Source organism: Genypterus blacodes, unplaced genomic scaffold, assembly GCF_046128005.1.
Source record: "Genypterus blacodes isolate CSIRO-AG114 ecotype Tasmania unplaced genomic scaffold, CSIRO-AGI_Gbla_v1 ptg000007l_1, whole genome shotgun sequence".
Classification (NCBI taxonomy): domain Eukaryota; kingdom Metazoa; phylum Chordata; class Actinopteri; order Ophidiiformes; family Ophidiidae; genus Genypterus; species Genypterus blacodes.
Genome location: NW_027466821.1, coordinates 4345591 through 4362500, shown reverse-complemented (window position 1 = coordinate 4362500; position 16910 = coordinate 4345591). Strand labels below are relative to the sequence as shown.

The 16910-nt window shown below is 46.3% G+C and overlaps 2 protein-coding genes across 5 annotated transcripts in view; both read left to right on the top strand.

Annotated features, from left to right (window-relative positions):
• The window catches only part of etv6 (ETS variant transcription factor 6), a 20288-nt gene extending 8037 nt beyond the window's left edge, over nucleotides 1–12251 (top strand). For 3 of the 4 annotated variants that reach the window (XM_076152605.1, XM_076152598.1, XM_076152591.1), the window contains 6 exons: nucleotides 5711–5875; nucleotides 8722–8856; nucleotides 9826–10422; nucleotides 10630–10772; nucleotides 11094–11194; nucleotides 11677–12251. In XM_076152605.1, the coding sequence (XP_076008720.1) occupies nucleotides 5812–5875; nucleotides 8722–8856; nucleotides 9826–10422; nucleotides 10630–10772; nucleotides 11094–11194; nucleotides 11677–11779 (1143 nt within the window). In that variant the 5' untranslated portion in view covers nucleotides 5711–5811 and the 3' untranslated portion in view covers nucleotides 11780–12251. Of the gene's footprint in view, nucleotides 1–3108; nucleotides 3306–5710; nucleotides 5876–8721; nucleotides 8857–9825; nucleotides 10423–10629; nucleotides 10773–11093; nucleotides 11195–11676 lie in introns of those variants that run through there. The other variant, XM_076152614.1, reaches the window with a different exon arrangement.
• Nucleotides 12252–12349: 98 nt separating this feature from the next.
• Nucleotides 12350–16910, top strand: part of LOC143002493 (chemokine-like protein TAFA-2) — a 41019-nt gene continuing 36458 nt past the window's right edge. The window contains exon 1 of the mRNA XM_076152627.1: nucleotides 12350–13232. The gene's annotated coding sequence lies outside the window, so the exon portion shown is untranslated. The remainder of the gene's footprint in view (nucleotides 13233–16910) is intronic.

The following is a 16910-nucleotide window of genomic DNA, read 5'->3' as shown; positions in this document are numbered from 1 at the left end:
GCTCGCGAACAAAAGGAAGAGTGGCAGTTAACGCTAAATTCAGGAACTAACCTACAAGAGCTGGCTTGCTCCCGCGCCTGAACAACAAGCTATCAAAAACAGGTCGTGCTACTTCCTGGCCATAAAAGATCTGTGTGATTGATGATCTGTTTTATGTTTGTTTTGACTGGATGTGGTCCAGTTTTGTTGGACGGGGGAACAGGCACATGCATGCCGGCGGAGGAAACGGAGGATGAATAAGAGATACAGAGGCGGGAAGGAGGGAGGGAGGATTTCTTTTGACTGAAAAGTAAAAGTGTGTGTGTGTGTGTGTGTGTGTGTGTCGGGGGTGGATTGTGCCCCTGACGCACCCAAAAGAGAGACAAAAGCAGAAGGAGGCGTATAGGGGATGAGAAATATGAGGATGAAGTGAGGAAATGTGCCACATGTCCCTGAGTCAGGCTGTAGGAAGGTCATGGTCAAACTCCCCCTTCTTCTTTTTTCCTTCTCCTTCCTTCTTCCGCCACCTCCTCCTGCGTCTGAAGAAAGCAAAGTGTTTCCCCGTCGAGATAGCGAGACTAATATCCGCCTTCCGCCTACTTCTGCTTCCAGAGAAAAGGCAAACATTTACTAAAGACCTTGATGATTAAAGGGCTTCCAGTTTAGAGGGCAAAGTCCCTGAAACGCTTCAAAAATAATGCAGGTGCGTTTCATTTAGGTGAGAGTGACCTGAGATTTACACTCATTCGCATCCTCACTTACAGTTTTTATGTATATGAACTAATGATTTGCATATATATTTACAAGCCCCAACTATTATTCAAAATAAGGCAGTTTTGACAGGATCTGTCTTTAAGATCTGGCAACGTGAGGGTTCAGTTTAGATGTTGGCACGGCGATATCAAGCCTTCATCATAGGTTATCACCGAAATTATGACTTTATAATGTTTAATTGGCTACCAGCTAAAGAAAACAGCATAGGACCCGACGTGTTTACTGTCCACGGAATTTCAGTTTCTACCCTCTGGCAGAAGATTTGGGTTTTCAAAGAAAGTGTGAACCGGTTTATAAATTCTCCCTGTACGAATGCGGCTCCACACCTGGCAATAATTGGACTCACAGGGGTTGTGAAATATGTCTCGGGGCCGTCGGCGCATTAGATACGTGTATTTCACAGATTTGATGTCTTATTTAGCTGGATGTGTCTCTTGCAGTGTTGTAATCATGCGTCTTATGGATCAGCGGGGCTGTGAGGGCCGAGACAAATTTCCCTAAGGGGACAATAAAACGTTATGGTATTGTCACCAGGTGAGACAAAGAGCGTTAACAGGTTCTGGAGTGATGGTAGAATCCGTCTGGAATGTCACACTTAACGATCTGATTAGACTAAAGTGTGGGTGTGTAGGTATTTGTTGTGTCTACGCCACAGAATGTGTCTTTTTAAATGTTTATCATACTTAACACCTTTGATGTATTTGTCCTACGAAACAGCAAATGTCAGAAAACGGAGCTGTTCATTAACTTCATCAAATCAGTCCATAACCAGAAGTAATAATAATAATAATGATGCACTTTGGTTGCCTTTGTTGTAGATTTTCGATTTATATATTGCTGAGTTTGTGTTGTAGTTTATTAACAGCAGATGACGTGATTTGTTCAGAAAATCAAGCCTGCATGTTGCTTCCCATTGATACTGACGCGTGTATCAATAGCCAAGCGACAGTCATTGTTTCAGATCTGAGTCAGGCGCTAGAAACTTAATCAACATAAGCGGTGGTAAAGACAGACGGCACCTGAAGGCCTCGCGGCACAACGGACCTCATTAACTCCGCAGGATGAGAGGGGAAGTTCAGGGCTTCTGTGCGCCGCAAAACAGCGAAACAAGATACCAGTGATCTCATCCTCCTCTTTCCTCCATTCATCCCAAGCGCTTATGGGTTGCCGTGGCAACGTTGTGTGCGCTGTGTATCTGCATGTGAGTGTGTATAAGTGAGCATAAGCGGGGGCCTGAGAAACCACAGAGTGAAAATTATGTGTCATCAGAGAGGATTAGGAGCCCACGGTTTTGTCAAGGGTTTGGGATCCTGCTGCTGCCGTGCTTGAGGGTTTTATTCAGTGTACACACACACACACACACACACACACACACACACACACACACACACACACACACACACACACACACACACACACACACACACACACACACACACACACACACACACACACACACACACACAATACATAAATAGAGTGGACGTGAGATGCATTTTAAGTCTGAGAGGAATGACAAGAAAGACTGAAATTGGATTTTTTTTCCTGCAAAGTGCAACAAATTGGTTATAGATTCTCATCAAAAGGGAAATATTTATCAGCTGTCTATCTCTCTCTCTCTCTCTGTCTTGCTCTCTCTGTCTCACCCTCATGGTCCATTTCCCTTTAAATCCTCTAAAGGATTTTTATGTCTCAATGGCGGCATTCACACTGCTTACAGAAAGTTTCACATTACTGTTTTTGTTTCCTCTCATGTGACCCCGATCTGATGTGGAGAATCACTTCTCATCCAGATCACAAGGACACAACATAAACAATACGATCCCTAAACTCGAGCACTATCACACGCGGATGGAAGGAACGCACACATACGCGCATTAACACACGTGACGTCTTTTGTTATTGTTACCCTGCGACTATGTGTTGCATCCCAGAATAGATAGGATCAGTCTAAAGAATCTGATATTCAAGACCGAGCGTGATGATAACAACTGCCAACGCCGCCTCAGTGCTGCCTCAGTATCCGTTTCCCTTCCTGTTTGTCTTTCCTTCCTCTTTTTTTGGTCCTCATCTCCTTTTGTTCCCGTTTCGTATTTTTACCTTTTTTATATTTTTCCATCCTCACACACTCCACCCTCCTTCTCTCCCTCTTTGTCCACTCTGTTAAATCTCCTGACGTCGCTCTCTAACCTTACCGCGGGAAGTTTCCTGTGCTGAAAAGGAGCCCACGCTGGATTGCTTCCTGCCAAAGTGCGTTGTGGGACACGTTTGTTTAGGCCCCCTTCTTCCCCCACCTCCTCTTACCCTTTCTCCCTTCTGCTCCCCTTGTTGCTTCCTCCTTTGGGCCCTGCGCAGATGGCTGAGGCCGGCAGACCGGATCTCAGAGGGTTTTTTGGCAGAGCAGCACCTCTCTCCGGCCCTGGAGAGAGCATACCGCAGCCGTGACCTTGTGACCCCGGGCCGCGCTGCTGCCCGCCCCGGCCTTGCTGCTCTCACAAGTCGGCCACGGGAGACGGACATCCAGCTGCTGCTCCATTCAATATTGACACAAAGTAAACGCAAATCCCGTAAAAGTGTTCCTATCGTGATTTTTAACGCTCTTGTTGTGTCGGATCTCATCATTTGATCCAGAAAGAGGCTGAACTCTTGCCTCTCGCGTCTGCATGGTTTCCCGTGGCGTGAAGCATCACAGACTGCCGGCGGCTGTGTGAAGCTCACTGATATCACCTGACAGGATTTCTGGGTTTACTTCAAACGCTTTTCGTACACGTATCTCTCTCCGGCTTCAGGAGCTCTTGCCGCCAAACCAGGATATCTAAAGAAATGCACTTCCGTATGCGTCCGGCGGTTGTTTCTGTGATTTCGAAACGCATGTATCCCAGTCCCTGACACCTTTCTTTCTCTATTCATGGGCGAGCGGTGGGTCAGAGCCTGATAGCCAGTAAGCTGGGCTGCAGATAACCCAGGCCTACAGCGGGTTATTCTGACTCGTGCCTCTATCTGAATATGGAGGACTAGAAGGGAGGGAAGAAATGGGAAGCTGACAATCTAGACAGGGTTTCATTTGATATTGATTGCTCTCTGTGAAAACTTCCTTTGTTTGCCGGGTGTGAGGGACAAGAAGGAGCGGGGGGAGAGGGGAGGAGGGTGTGTGTGCACGCCTGAAAAGCGAGCACAAGGTTCCTATTACTTATGTGACAGTGACACTGGCAGCCAAAGATAACAGCTGTCCAACTCCCTGCAGGAAGCGTTTGAGGAGAGGCGATAAGTGAGACGTAAGAAGCCAGCAACGTGGTGGTCAGGGGTAGGGGGGGGGGGGGGGGCGTTGTGATCGGTGCTATACGACGTTCCGTGTGTGTGTTTTGTGTGTGTGAGAATGAGAGCGAGGGAGGCGAGCCTTAGTCATGCTGTAAGTCACTGGGTGACACGGCGAGAGAGTAGCGCTTTGAGGCAATGAGGTGGCAGGATCTGACTTCAAGAGGTCGCGAATGTTCACTGTGAACACGCATCCTGTTGTGTCAGACGCAGTTCAGAAATGAGTATAAATGAGCTTCAGGTAATATGCTCATCTGACATTCCAAGATGAAGTCACAGAAGCCAGAAAACACAAAGGTTTAGTTCAAAAAGTGGAGTATCTAATAGGTGGAGATGCCCTGCAAACGGCACCTTTAAGCCTTCAAATCTGCTTTTTATGATTATATGTTTGTGCCGGTCTATAGGCTTAGATACTGCAATGGTAAATCGATTTATTCTGGCAAATGCTAACTGTTTAGGCCTCAATGTATATATGACGTACCTGTTGCATCAGCTACTGACAAACACACCCATACTTCATCCTTTAGGGAGGAGGAATCTGACAAATACGACCCAAAATATTTCCAAAATGGACACACACACACACACACACACACACACACACACACACACACACACACACACACACACACACACACACACACACACACACCTGACACAACATCATGTGACCAGCATTGCGAAGCGTAGCGTTGAATCAGCATCTAGTGGTAAATACGAGAACTGCATCTTCAAAAAGGAGCAACACGGGCCTCGTTGTTTGTGTTTTGTTGCATTTTCTCTTTTCTTTACTAACTTATGCAAAGACAAAAGCAATTTCCTTCACTCTCACCACTCGGGGTTTAACTACAACTCAATATCTACCGTCCAACTCTCAGCTGTCCAGGCTCGTCCACAAACTGGTGTGCTGCTCTCTGCGAGTTTTTTGGTCAGAAACCAGCGCAGATGTTTTACACTCGTGTTCCCACGGCAGTGAAAGAAACATCTCAAAAAAAAACTGTCCTTCCTACTTCCTCTACACTCAAGCCCCCCCCCCCTCCCCCATCTGTCCCTGTCCACACAGACAAACCGCTGTCCTCTGATGTGTGTGTGTGTGTGTGTGTGTAGAGCTGCAGCATAGATCATAACTGTAATAACTGACCGTCTCTCTCATATCCCCTCCTTCCCCTTTTATCCCCATGATTCATCCTCTACTCTTCCTCTCAACCCATCATCCTCTAATCTTTAATTCCAACCTCCTCTCCCTTTCTGACTCTGTCTTCTCCTTCATCTGCTTTTTTTTCTTCGCTTCTTTATCTCTGCTGCCGTTCCCGTAATCACTCCCTCCTTTTGGCTTTTATCTCCACTTCCTCAATTTCCTTTTTACTGCCTCTGCCTCCTTCCTTCCTCCCTCCCTCTCTCCCCCCTCCTTTCCTCCCCAACCCCTCCCCTCCCCTCCTTCCTGTCTTTCCTTCTTTCTTCCTTCCCCTCCCCAACCCCCTGTCTCACCGCTCCTCCACTGAGCTCATCCTTTCTTCTTCTTTCCTTCCTTTCGCTCCTCTATTCTGCTTCTTCTTTCTTCTGTAACAAACTCTTCACCCTACCCTCATTACCCCCCTTTTCCCCCCTCCCCCTTTCCCCCACCAAATGTTTCCACCTCCAGGTTTGCAGCCAGTGTTTTGGAGCAGGGAGGACGTGGCCCAGTGGCTGCGATGGGCCGAGAAGGAGTTTGCCCTACGGCCAATCACCAGCGGCTCCTTCCAGATGAACGGCAAAGCCCTGCTGCTGCTCACCAAAGAGGACTTTCGCTACCGCTCCCCCCACTCCGGTACCTACACCTCCTTCCTTTCCTCCCTCTTTATGAAGTTCCAGGAATATAGCGGACACACACGAGCCCACGCAGGGAAAAGCAATTGGAATGGAGTTGTTAGAAATGAGCCGTGTTCATTTATTCCATTAGACGGTTTGGAGCAGAAACCAGAGTGGAAAACAACACTAACTAGGCATGATGGAAGAGGAGTTTTAGATTATGGAAAAGAGCTTAGACTTTCTGGAAAATCATTGAGAAATTGGAGAATTACACAAAACAGTCATGACAGATGCCTCAACAAGGAAAATGTGACACTTACTAACACAAGATGATCGATAGGACTGAATAAACCTGTCAAATGGAAACCAGACAACTGATTTGGGGTAACAAGGGTGAATCTGCAGAGCCCAACATAAACGGCAAAAGGAGCTGCGTTTGTACATCAAAACCATTTCAAAGCAGCCCAAAAATCAATGTGTTTACAGCAAAACTACGCCCTTTTGCAGCGATGATCAATAAAGGCAGAGCGGAGGAGGGAAGGCGACAGTGTCAGGCGATACTGGAGGCAGCTGTTGCAGCGTAGGCTGCTGTCTTTGTTGTCTAGGAGAGGAAGTAGGAGACGGTTGATCAGGAAGTACAAACCGACCTCAACTGTCTCCCCGGCAACGCCAGCAGGCCAGACGCACGAAGATGCAAATATAAAAAGAGTAAAAAAAAAAAATCCCCCAAGCAGAAGTGGAGATTTCGGTTTTAAAATGAAAGCAGATAGAATGTGAGATTATTCACAGCGTCCAGGAAAGTTTGCCCCATGCACACACACGCATACACACACGCATACACACGCGCATACACACACGCATACACACACGCATACACACGCATACACACACGCATACACACACATACACACGCATACGCAGGCATGCGCCCGGCGTCCAGGACGTCAGCGGTGTTTGTGATGATCAGTCATCAGCGTGGGATGGTTATGACTGATCAGCACTGTGACACATAAAGATAAGACTTTATGTCACAGCTGGGCTCCATGTGGCATCAAATCCAGAGTAACTGCAGCTTTAGTATCTGATCAAAGTCAAAGGGAAGATGCGTGACAAGTATTGATTATGTGTGAACAGTGGCTGTTGACCCTCTTACATTCTGAGACAAACTGTTCAAACTGTTCTAAATTAAAAGACCGCAGTGTCATGATGGATGCTGTAATGCGTTTAAAATATATTTAATACATTAATGGACTTTTAAGGGAAATTAACAATGTCATACATTAGATAAGTAAGAGTTATGATGATGGATTTTAAAGGGAGTTATTCACAGCTCCTCTTGTAATTAAGGGAAATCTGAAATGACCCTGAACAGATTTTGATTTCATTTCATTCTCTGTCCTCATTCTCTCGTGGATGATGACGTCATTTAGCCGAGCAGAGAAATTTCCCAGAAGCCCGATTTCCTCTTTTTTGCGCAATCATTCGGGGTGCAGTTTCCATCTTTTTCTGCCTTCTATTCCCTTTGTAGGAGATGAGTTTGGAATAATAGTTAAGAACTCAACATTTTATTCCACATGTCAATCCCTTTGTAAAGCTACAGAGCTGAATGAGATGAATGAGGATAAGGTAAAGCTAAGTGACTAATCTGACCAAGTAAATGGAAGAGATGGCTTGAAGTTATTTCCTGTTTCTTCAGTTTCAGATACACACACACACACACACACACACACACACACACACACACACACACACACACACACACACACACACACACACACACACACACACACACACACACACACACGTCTATAGATTAAATGTGGGATTCTTAGTTTACACCAACATCCATACCAACCATTTTAATAAACAATCAAATCAGGATGCATATTTCCCCACAGTGCAACTCAATGCCACTGGACAAGAAAGGGAGAACTGAAAGAGGTGTGTGTGTGTGTGTGGGTGTGGGGGTGGGTGGGTGTGTGTGTGTGTGTGTGTGCGTAGCCATCATCACTTCCTTTATGACTATAATTTCCTCGTTCTGGTTCACCTTTAAGCAGGCCTGAGCGAGTAAAGTAAAGACGGCGAGAAAAAAACATTGAGCCGCGGTTGTTTGTGAAACCTGTCAGAGATTTCTCACGCGGATCGGAGCGGATCCATTGTTATTGGTGTGAAAGTAAAGCAAACAGATGTAAATCACTCGGTGGACTTCCTGTTTGGGTCGACCACTCAAAGCAGAATACCGCCGTCGTGTCTCATTTACTTCTGTCGATATCGGCTTTTCATTTTTTTTCGAAGCGTTCTTACCCGCTTCAGAAAGTGACAGCTGCTTATCCAGGTGTAAAATGTGAGATATTATTTCCTGTAATGCTCGGGGCCAGATGTTTCACAGTATTTGTAAATAAACTGCATTTCTGAGGGGTTTATTGCCGCGGTGAAATCAGGTTAAAAGCTTCGTCCCCGTTTTACTGATGATGGATTTTCTGGGTTGTGTAGAAGCAAATCGCCTCGTCTGAGGGAAAGAAATGGAGCTTTGATATCTTGATCTGTGCTCGCTGTCTACAAAAAGCACAGAGGCAACCTGAGGCTTTGGCACCAACTTAAAAAACACACACACACACACACACACACACCAGTATTCATCCTTCAAAGGCGACTGCACCCGCGGGGTCACACGGAGTCGGGAATTGAATATCTAGGAAAGGATTTACCAAGCAGTCCCCTTCTCTCTCTCTCTCTCTCTCTCTCTCTCTCTCTCTCTCTCTCTCTCTCTCTCTCATATATCTGTGGACGACGTCGGCGCTAATTTCCCGTTTCGGTGCAGCCGTAGACATGCGGTGACCTTTGACCTTTTTCGCTTCTCCCCAGGGGACGTCCTGTACGAGCTGCTGCAGCACATCCTGAAGCAGAGGAAGCCGCATGTGTTCTACCCGTCGGCCTACTTCCCCGGAAACTCCTTCAACTCGCTGCCCGAGAGTGCCGTGCGGCACCTGAAGCTGGAAGGTCGGTTTGCGCATATTTAAGGGTCCCGTACATTTGCATGTAGATGCAAGACTCAAATCAGACTCAGACTTTTCACTCCCACCAAAAGCAGCAAGTGTCTTTGTTCAGCACTGACGTAACGCTTCGCTTCAATCAGAGAAGCCGAAAGTGCTGATTGAAATACTTGAGTGTTTCTGGCTCTGATCTGAGGAAATGTGACACAGCAGGATCAGAGCGGCGCTGTGCACCTCAAGTATGTTGACAGTAAAACTCGTTCAACAAGGAAATGCTGTATTATTGAAACAAGGTGTGCAGTATCTGTTTTAGTGCTTTATTAGGGGGAAGTGATTGTTGCATGCAACAAACAGGCCCACTTCCTTGTTCTGTTCCGAAGTTCAGTTTGTCTGATTTTTGTTGTTGTTTTTCTTTGATAGCCAGTAGAATGGTTAAAGGCAGGAAGTGGAAAAGTCTCCCAGCATTGCTCCAAACCAAAACAAACCAAACCATTTCTACCAAAACTCTCTTTATTTCGTCATCACGCTTCATTTTTTCCATGAGATATTAGTGCCACCTAGTGGACTGCAGCAGGACTCAACTCATCCGCACAAAGAGGAAAACAGGCTTGTTACTGCACAAGTTTGTAGAAAATTATTAAGTTCATTATTTAGTCTGTGCCTTCGCTGGTTTACCATGACAACCTACTTGTAACAGCCGTAAATTCCCCGGCTGATGAATGCTGGGAAGAGGCAGAGCACCACTGTAGTTCTACATCGCAGAAAACCTGACTCATTGAAAGCTGCACTCTTCTTTGTGCATTTTCTTCTTCTGTCGTTCTCAAACGGTAATGCAGCAGCTTCTCAGCACAAGAAGGAAACAAGCTCCCTGCTGCCATGCCAGTGTGACACAACAACACCATTGACGCTGCTTTTGGTTTAATTGTTGATGTGAATATTGTTCAACATTTTGTATCGTGTCTTTTGGTGTTTTTAGAAACGGTACGGCGGGCACCACGTGGTACAGAATCGCTCCCTCAGCATCCGCCAACCATAGAGCTGCGGCACCGCTCCCGCTCCCCGCACCACCATGTCCCCCGACAATCCCCCCCAGAGCCAAATCACCCACGTGCCGGCAATGAGGACCCACTTATGGCCTCCTCCCAGCTGCCTGACAGCAACCACATTCTGCCTGAGGACATGTATCCTCTGTCGGTGTCCCCGGCTGCACCCAACGGCCGCTGCACGACCCCCCGGGAAGCCCCCTGCCCAGGCAGCCCGGGGGGCCAGGAGGCCGGCCCTCCTCGCGTCATCCAGCTAATGCCCAGCGCCATCATGAACCCCCTGCTCCTCAGCCCTAGCCGGAGCGGCGGGGGCGCTGCCATGGACTTCAGGCACACCCGCGGCGGGCTCCCCTCTCAGCCGACGCTGGAGAACGGGCGTGAGGGCAAACTCCTCGGCCACCATCACCACATGCCACTGGCCCAGCAGCAGCAGCTCCTCAAGCAGGAGGAGGCGCTCTACAGGAACCATCACGTCATCATGCCTGTCTCTCCTCCAGAAGAGCTGGCGATGCCCATCGGAAGAATAGCAGGTAAGATCTCACCATGATGAGGTTAAAGGTTGTTAGACGTCCACTCTCTCTTGCCCCTCTGGTATTCTTTGATGAGTCTCAACTTACTGATGTGATTACAATTCTGCCATGTGCAAAATTGCCTTGCGGTGTTAAAAGAGGCAACGATTACATTTATCAGACCTCATATGTTCAGAGCCTCAGCGTTTCCCTGTTCTGCTCTCTCAGACTGCAGGCTGCTTTGGGATTATGTCTACCAGCTCCTGTCAGACAGCCGGTACGAGAACTACATCCGCTGGGAGGATCCAGAGAGTAAAATCTTCCGCATCATGGACCCCAACGGCCTGGCCAGGCTGTGGGGCAATCACAAGGTAAACAAACACACACACACATTCACACATACACATTGCCATCTCCTGCTGTTCGCTTGCTGTTGACTGGAGAGCAGGAGAGCTTAGTGACCAGGCTGTCCGACAGAGTGCCAGGTTTCAAACCCCTGTGGCATCAAAGTTTGCTGAAGAGCCATGGAATGTCTGAATCCCCGACACTAGGGGGCACTGTTTCAACTTCCAATTCTTTTCATTTTGCCAATTTGGTTTTAAACGATACCAAGCATCTAAAGAGGTTCAGATCAGTAACTTAACATTGCTATTGTTATTTTTTAATGTCATTCTTGTGTTTCTACCTTACAGAACAGGACGAATATGACGTACGAGAAGATGTCGAGAGCACTGAGACACTACTACAAACTGAACATTATCAGGAAAGAGCCAGGACAAAGGCTTCTGTTCAGGTACATCAACTGTAAAGGCAGAATCCACGTTGAGACAGTTTAAGTGTTTTACTTTGTGTCATGTACTGTCAAGACCACACAAAATGTCGAACAGCTAGTGTGTTTTTGTGATCTTAACATTGACAGTGATATGGGCGTCTTTCTGGAATTGTATTTTTGTACCAATGCTCAACAATCATCCAGGGAGAAATCCATCACAGAAGCAGCACAGAAAACAATTTCTATACCCACAGCTGGAGTGAAAACAGACCAGAATGCATTGCAGCCACAAGACAGATTGTGGTTTGAGGAAAGCCGCAGTCATAGACACATGTAACAACTGAAGAAGAACATTTTCAACCATATGTTGTACCTTCATTCTAAGTAAAGCTGTGATTTTAGGATTTATTGCATTTAAAGAAGGGCTCCTTTACTCTCAGTTGCTGAATTTGAATTAAAGCAGATGCAATAAAAGACCAAACTCTCTGTGTCTTGTCCTCTAGGTTCATGAAAACCCCTGACGAGATAATGAACGGGCAGACAGACAGGATGGAGCACCTGGAGTCCGACACAGACGAACAAACCTACATCAAAGAGGAATGCTGAGGAACTCTAGGGGAAGGGGGGGGGGATGAGTGCTGCAATGAACTACTACTACAGCCGCCGATGCCTTTCAGAAGCAGCTTGAACAATCGTTCTCGAAAATGGAACGCGTGGACGTTCGCTCACCTCAGTCCAAAACAGAGAGACATCAATCCGGATCTGTCTAAAATTGCCTTAGACGAACAAAAGACGGCATCAGTTGTTTAGATTTTCCTGTTGGGCAGACCTGAAAGGAGAAAGCCTTTAAATGCATCGAAACATTCCGTCTCTCCCTTTTTATGTCTGAATGACCTGCAAAAAGAAAGCCAATCACTTTGTGCTTATGTCACTTTGATTATTGTTTTCGTTGTCTCCCCACATACATTATACTACAGAATTTTGCTTTTTGTAAAAAGAAATCGTGCGTGTGCGTGCGTGTGTGTGTGCGTGTGTGTGTGTGTGAGCGTTTTCACCCTGGAATAAACGATTTGAATCAAACCTGAAGCGCTTGTGATTTACCAGGACGTTGTTGTTGTAATACACACATTATCCACACGATGGCGGCATTGGATCGTTAAAGATGGGAGAAGGCGATGAGCGGCTGTTTCCCTGAGTTCCGCTGTTCACTAAAGCTGTTTTGATCAATGTGTGATTTATTAAATAACATGATAACAGTTTATACGATGGAATTAATGGCGAAACGCAAAGATTGATTAGATAATTAGATGTGATTGATTTTGGTCGTGTAATATTTTGTTAATAGTTTTTTTTATTGTCTGAAAAATCGATTTGTAGTCAGGTGATCGTGTCATCTCTTCCCGCCCATTACTTATCGAATCGGATATCGATTAAAAAAGACAATGTTGTTTTGGAGCACAAAAGCGCACCGCCCTTCGCTAGCGCCAGATACCGTGAACGCACACTCTGGTAATCCCGGTAATGAAGTGCAGCGTTAGCGGCGTGCGTCCTGCGCGTTAAGGAGTCTCCATAAAAGTTGGTGCGCACCGAGCAGAGCTGTCAGACTGGGAAGAGACGCGGCGGAGCGCAGACTGGAGACCGGCGTGGTTCATCTGGGACTGTTTCCACTCAAAGAAATGAAGATACTGAATTGAAGTTGTTGTGTTGCCAGATTCGGAGTGACTGACACTCGGCGAGGAACGCAAATTAAGCATTTTGAGCGTAAAAGACCCCGCGTTTGGCTCTGGAATGGAATAAAAAGACACAGAGGAGGATTGGATAGAGGAGCTTCTCGTCTGCACGTTGGATGATGCACTAATACTGAGAAGAGCAAACAAACCGTGTCTCTTAAGGGTGTTTCGCTCTTCCATAAAGGCATAATTGCTTATATTTTTTGTTGCCGAACCCGAGACCCCCAAATGTCTCCAGATCACAGACACGCCACTGGATTGTAGCAGCGGCAGCCCACCGATGGTTTAAAGGGGCGTTAAGGTGCGGGAAGGGAGTGGGACAATTACAGGTAAGAGTCACCGACGGTCGGTGTGTGTGTCTGCACTCGCTCGGAGGTGGTTGAGAGTTAAATTGAACATAAACTTGTCCGATTTGCATTGTCAAGAAATCATTCCCTTTTCTGGAATCTGTTTAATTTTTATTGTGGTGGGAATTTGAGTTGATTTATTTCAGATTTTATTAAATGTGTTGAACCTAGCAGAGATGATTTGCTGTGTCTGTAACACTGCACCAGAAAGCGGCGTTTGAGATTTTTTTACCTGCAGCTCTCACCAGCTCACCTTGGCACTTAACCTCACATAATTCAGCTCAGTTCCAATTCATTCATTTATTCAATGTCTCTAAGTGGACGTCCCTGGAGTGCGGGAGACAGACAGGGCAGGTGTGTTTTTACTGAAATGCAGCCTGCAGAGAGCTTAAAACAGGTTCATAAGTAAGAATAAGATTCCCAAATGTGATTTACAGGGAATCTGGAATGGAAATGTCTCTATGTGGCGGTCAATATTGTGAAATATGGCGTTTCATACGGATGTGGCCTCTCCTTACCAGTTGGTGTGACAGGGTGGAAAGCTTGTTGGACATGTTGCATCAGCACCGATCCCTGTCAGCGTAACCGTATGATGTCTTCAAGTCATTTGTCATTTATTTGACCTCTTGCACAGCAGAGTAACAGGAAGCTCAACTGAAGGAAACCCTCCTAATTGTGTCTTGTGATGATGAAATCCGGTGACACAGTGGCTGGAGGTGCAGAGAGGTTCATCCCCGCCTCCCACCTGCAGCCTCAGATATAATAGCTTTAATTTGCAGGAGGAAACAAGAACGCGGAGACGGTGACATGGTTCATTTGTGCGGTGGCTCTGGCAGACAGGAAGGATTCAGTGGATGCGGGAAACATCAGTAGTATAGCGGATGGAAAGTAAACTGCAAACTAGAAAGGATTGCAGTTTCCGTTCACATCCGTTCGACAGGGCCGGTGCTAAGAACAGGAGAGATGGAACCAGTCATACCTCTGCATGTTACGTTAAGGTGATAATAATTCAATCTGCATACACATTCCAAATATAGTGACTCAGTACACAGAATACATTTCATGATAAGACAGCAGCAGTATCATTTTCACTGCTGCACCTGAGCTGATATCCTATTTATTTGACTCCCTGTGAGACTTCAGATGGAGGCCGGAACTACTTTCTCCACAGTAGAAGAAAAAGCACTGAATCTACTTTCTCTAACCCTAGCAATGATGTAATATTGTGCCATTTGAGTGTCTAATACAGTGGTTCTCAACCTGTGGTTTGTGGTCCCTGGTGGTACGCCTCACGACCCTGGAAACGTCTGCAGCACATCAAATTAAGTGAACTCTATGGAAATTCTCTTATTGTGGCAAAGTATTCACAATTGAAATGGTTGATTACACCTCAAACTTTATTCTCTTTTACTTAAGTGCTTCTGTCTCATGGCAACTTCTAGTATCTCATTCTGAGCCAGAATTTCTTTTTTTTGGAGGAAACTTGGCAACCCCGGCCCTAATTAGCAGGAAGTGTTGGTAACTCAGAATGATCAGGTGTGTAATCAGCGACGCCTGCAGAATCTTTAACGCTCCGTGCCTGTTGGCCGAGGTCGTCGCTTGTCCCCCTCCAGCTGGCCAACCTGGCGCCGACCGTCTGGCCGAAGCTGGCAGATCGACCAATGTCACCTTTCCGGCGGGTCGCTTGACCTTGTCCTCGGCCTGCCTCGCCATTGATCCAAGGGTTGACACAGAGGCGTCGCACTCCGCCGCTACTCACCAAGCCAAGACTTACTACAGCCCGCCAACAGCTGCCACGTGGGCCGCGCCTCACAGCAGGGCGCTTTCATTTATTCTGTCTGTCTGCGTTAGACCTACATTTACAACTGAGGAGGGTTTTTATTTATACTCCACATTTCCCTTAAGTGCTTGGACAATTTCAGAACAGTCACAAACCGTTGAGGGTCAAGAAAAGGACAACAACAGAAAGGAGACACAGCACACAACGGCACAAAAGAACAGCAGAAATTATGATTTATTACAGAGAGTAAGTGTAAAACCAACAATTAAGGTTATTCATGATTCATTTAAGGAAACATAGGCAATTTGAGGAATACCAATCTCTGACAAACAGCAACTTGAGAGTTAAAGAGTGTCCTTGAATGTCAAAGTCAAGTGCACAAGAGGCAAAGCTAATTAAAGTGAACTTAATTTCCCAAAATAATGAACCAGAAGCCTTTTGTTTAATCTTCAAGTCTTGTTTCCCTTCAAAAGAAGGGTCGCATGTTGTGGGGGGTTTGACAAGTTCACTCGATTTTCCATTAAACATTAAACCAGTGATTCATTTAAAACGCTGGAAAGCTCAAAAACATCCAGACTCAAAGACTAAATCTGAAACATCTGGAGTGTGACATGCCCTCAGCTGCCCGCGGGATTTGATTCTTCGGCGATTGAAATGAAAGACTGCAGAGGAGGTCAGGTCCTCTCTTCTCTGCGAGACGAGCGGAGTGAGTGTAAAATATCGGCGCTCTGATTGGCTCCCGCTGTGTTTGCGAAGGCGCTTTTCCACTCTTTCACATTCTATTTGATCTCCAGCTTGCTCCCTTCTCTCTTGGTTTCAGCTGAAGTGAGTCTTAATCGTAAGCTCAATTGAATGAAAAAAAGCAACTCTACAGAAATGCTACAATAAACAAACTTACTGTACAGGCCCCACTTCCTCCAATGCACTTACTCTCCGCTAGAGGGCAGAAAATTTATAGCAGATTATGTACGATAGGCGTTTCGGACGATGATCGATCACGCTGACGACGCAGAGGCCTCAGGAAACCATGCAGCAAATTCGGGTTAAAGTACCAATAATCCATTATGAAGATCGGTGTCTTAGTTTTGAGGAATAGGCGAGAAGACAAATGTCCAATCTCGCAACGTCAAAGACTGTGGATTAATACACCAATCTAAATCTGCCTCCAAATCCAATCAACTCCTCATTGATCCACCTCTCATTTATCTACAAGTTCACACTGCAGTATTACTCGGCACTGATTTATGCTGACGTCTATTTGGTTATAGCTTATACGAGACGTTTAAGATAAAAATGGACTTACTGGCTTAATTGCGTTGGAAGCAGTTTTAATGTGAATACTTAATATCTGATACATGTCCTCAAAATTCCTCCCTCTACGTTTTAATAAGGACTGAAACGTGGAGCTTTTGAAAGAACGCGCAATCTTTTGCCGGGACGACCCCTCGTCTTTGTAGTTGTTCGCCCTTCTTCTCGTCTGCCAACAGTCTTCCTCCAGTTGACTGTGATCCTGTTTCATGCAGAGGGAGATTGAGAGTGAGAAAGCGAAAGAGACAGCCGGAGAGAGAGAGAGCGAGAGAGAGGGAGAGAGAGAGAGAGGGAGGGAGGGACTGCTGGTGTGTGTCCAGCTTTTTTCCTCGTGTGGTCGTTTTTATCTCTCCAGCAGCGTCTTAGTGTTGCTCAGTGTGTGGCCCACTGGCTCACCAACGCGTGGCCGTCACACAGGATAACTCCATCCTCCGAAAGCCTCCAAACAAACACACAAACTCACAAGTTTGGGCAGTAGAACCATCTCTCTCTCTCTCTTACACACACACACACACACACACACAAACGGCGCCTTTCCCTTCATTTTGCTTTTGATAGCTCATGGTTCATGC